The sequence below is a fragment of the Pundamilia nyererei genome, unplaced genomic scaffold (genome assembly GCF_000239375.1).
Source record: "Pundamilia nyererei isolate P.nyererei 1_Seehausen unplaced genomic scaffold, PunNye1.0 scaffold00013, whole genome shotgun sequence".
Taxonomy (NCBI): Eukaryota; Metazoa; Chordata; class Actinopteri; order Cichliformes; family Cichlidae; genus Pundamilia; species Pundamilia nyererei.
The window spans coordinates 2,882,785-2,883,956 of NW_005187414.1; the positions used below are offsets into that span (position 1 = coordinate 2,882,785).

A 1,172-nucleotide genomic window follows, 5' to 3' on the forward strand; every position below is an offset into this window, starting at 1 on the left:
GCAGGATTTCACAAGCCCTGTAGGCATAGGGTCAAGATGACATGTGGCGGGCTTTGAGTTACATATAAACTCAGAAATATCAGATAATCAGGAAGATGGAAAGTGGAAAACGGCTCAAAATAGAGAAAAGGTTCTGGAGAGGGGGTAGACACAACAATTGAACTGAGTTGCTGGTGGATGTTATTGATTTTTGTTGTCCAGAGCAGCATCAAGGAGTTACAGGTTTCTTGTGCCTTGTTGATTCGAGTCTTTATGCTGAAGTACATGGTATTTGTAGATTTCTGCATCAACAGGAATCTAAATAATGGCTTGCTGCTATCATGAGTGTGCAGTGCTCTTGGCTTCACCGTCTGAGCTGTCTTTTGATTGTGACCCCTGGTTTCAAAAATGCTAAGCAATGGAGGAAATGCTAAACTTGAAACTTGAAAAACAGCAGCTTCTTTTGTATATAGTGTATGTTGTAACATTTTATTGAGCTTCATGGTGGTAATATTCAATTTTGATACATTTGTGCTATTTCAGGCCAAGAAACAACAGCCAATCAGCTGGCTTTTTGCATCATGGAACTCGGAAGACATCCTGATATACTGGAGAAGTAAAAAGTCAAAATATAGCACATAACAGTTTCCATTAGAATAAGTGAACTTTGGTTTCTTATGGAGTTTTCTCATTTCTCAGAGCGAAGAAAGAAGTGGACGATGTTATTGGGATGAAACGTGAAATAAGCTACGATGACCTGGGCAAGTTGGTCTACCTGTCACAGGTACATGTGGCAATTTGAAAATTGTGGTAATGTTTTTAGTGTGATTTGTAATCTCATGTTCACCCATGGATTCAAAATTAGTCAACTAACAATGAAAGACTGCATCAACAGTAAACTTAGGCTCTCAGTCTTGTTTTTATAAAACAAGATGCACCATAAACGTTGTAATCTTCCCCCAGGTGCTAAAAGAGACTCTGAGAATTTATCCCGTGACTCCGGCCACATCTCGTGATATTGCTGAAGACATGGTCATTGATGGTGTCCACATACCTGGAGGATTTGTTGCTGTAGTGAGTCATAGATTTTTTTTATGTGTTTCTAGCTTCAAAGCAGAAAATAAACTTCTGTTTTATATAATTATAAATAATAATGGATTGGATTTATATAGCGCTTTTCAAGGCACCCAAAG

The 1,172-nt window shown here is 38.3% G+C and overlaps 1 protein-coding gene across 3 annotated transcripts in view; it reads left to right on the forward strand.

The window, feature by feature from the left end:
- LOC102206432 (cholesterol 24-hydroxylase-like) overlaps positions 1-1,172 on the forward strand; it is a 44,948-nt gene that overhangs the window by 15,840 nt on the left and 27,936 nt on the right. The window contains exons 10-12 of one of the 3 annotated variants that reach the window (XM_005724870.2): positions 523-595; positions 679-763; positions 943-1,053. In XM_005724870.2, coding sequence (XP_005724927.1) covers positions 523-595; positions 679-763; positions 943-1,053 — 269 coding nt within the window. The remainder of the gene's footprint in view (positions 1-522; positions 596-678; positions 764-942; positions 1,054-1,172) is intronic. The other 2 variants (XM_013908711.1, XM_005724871.2) reach the window with 2 other exon arrangements.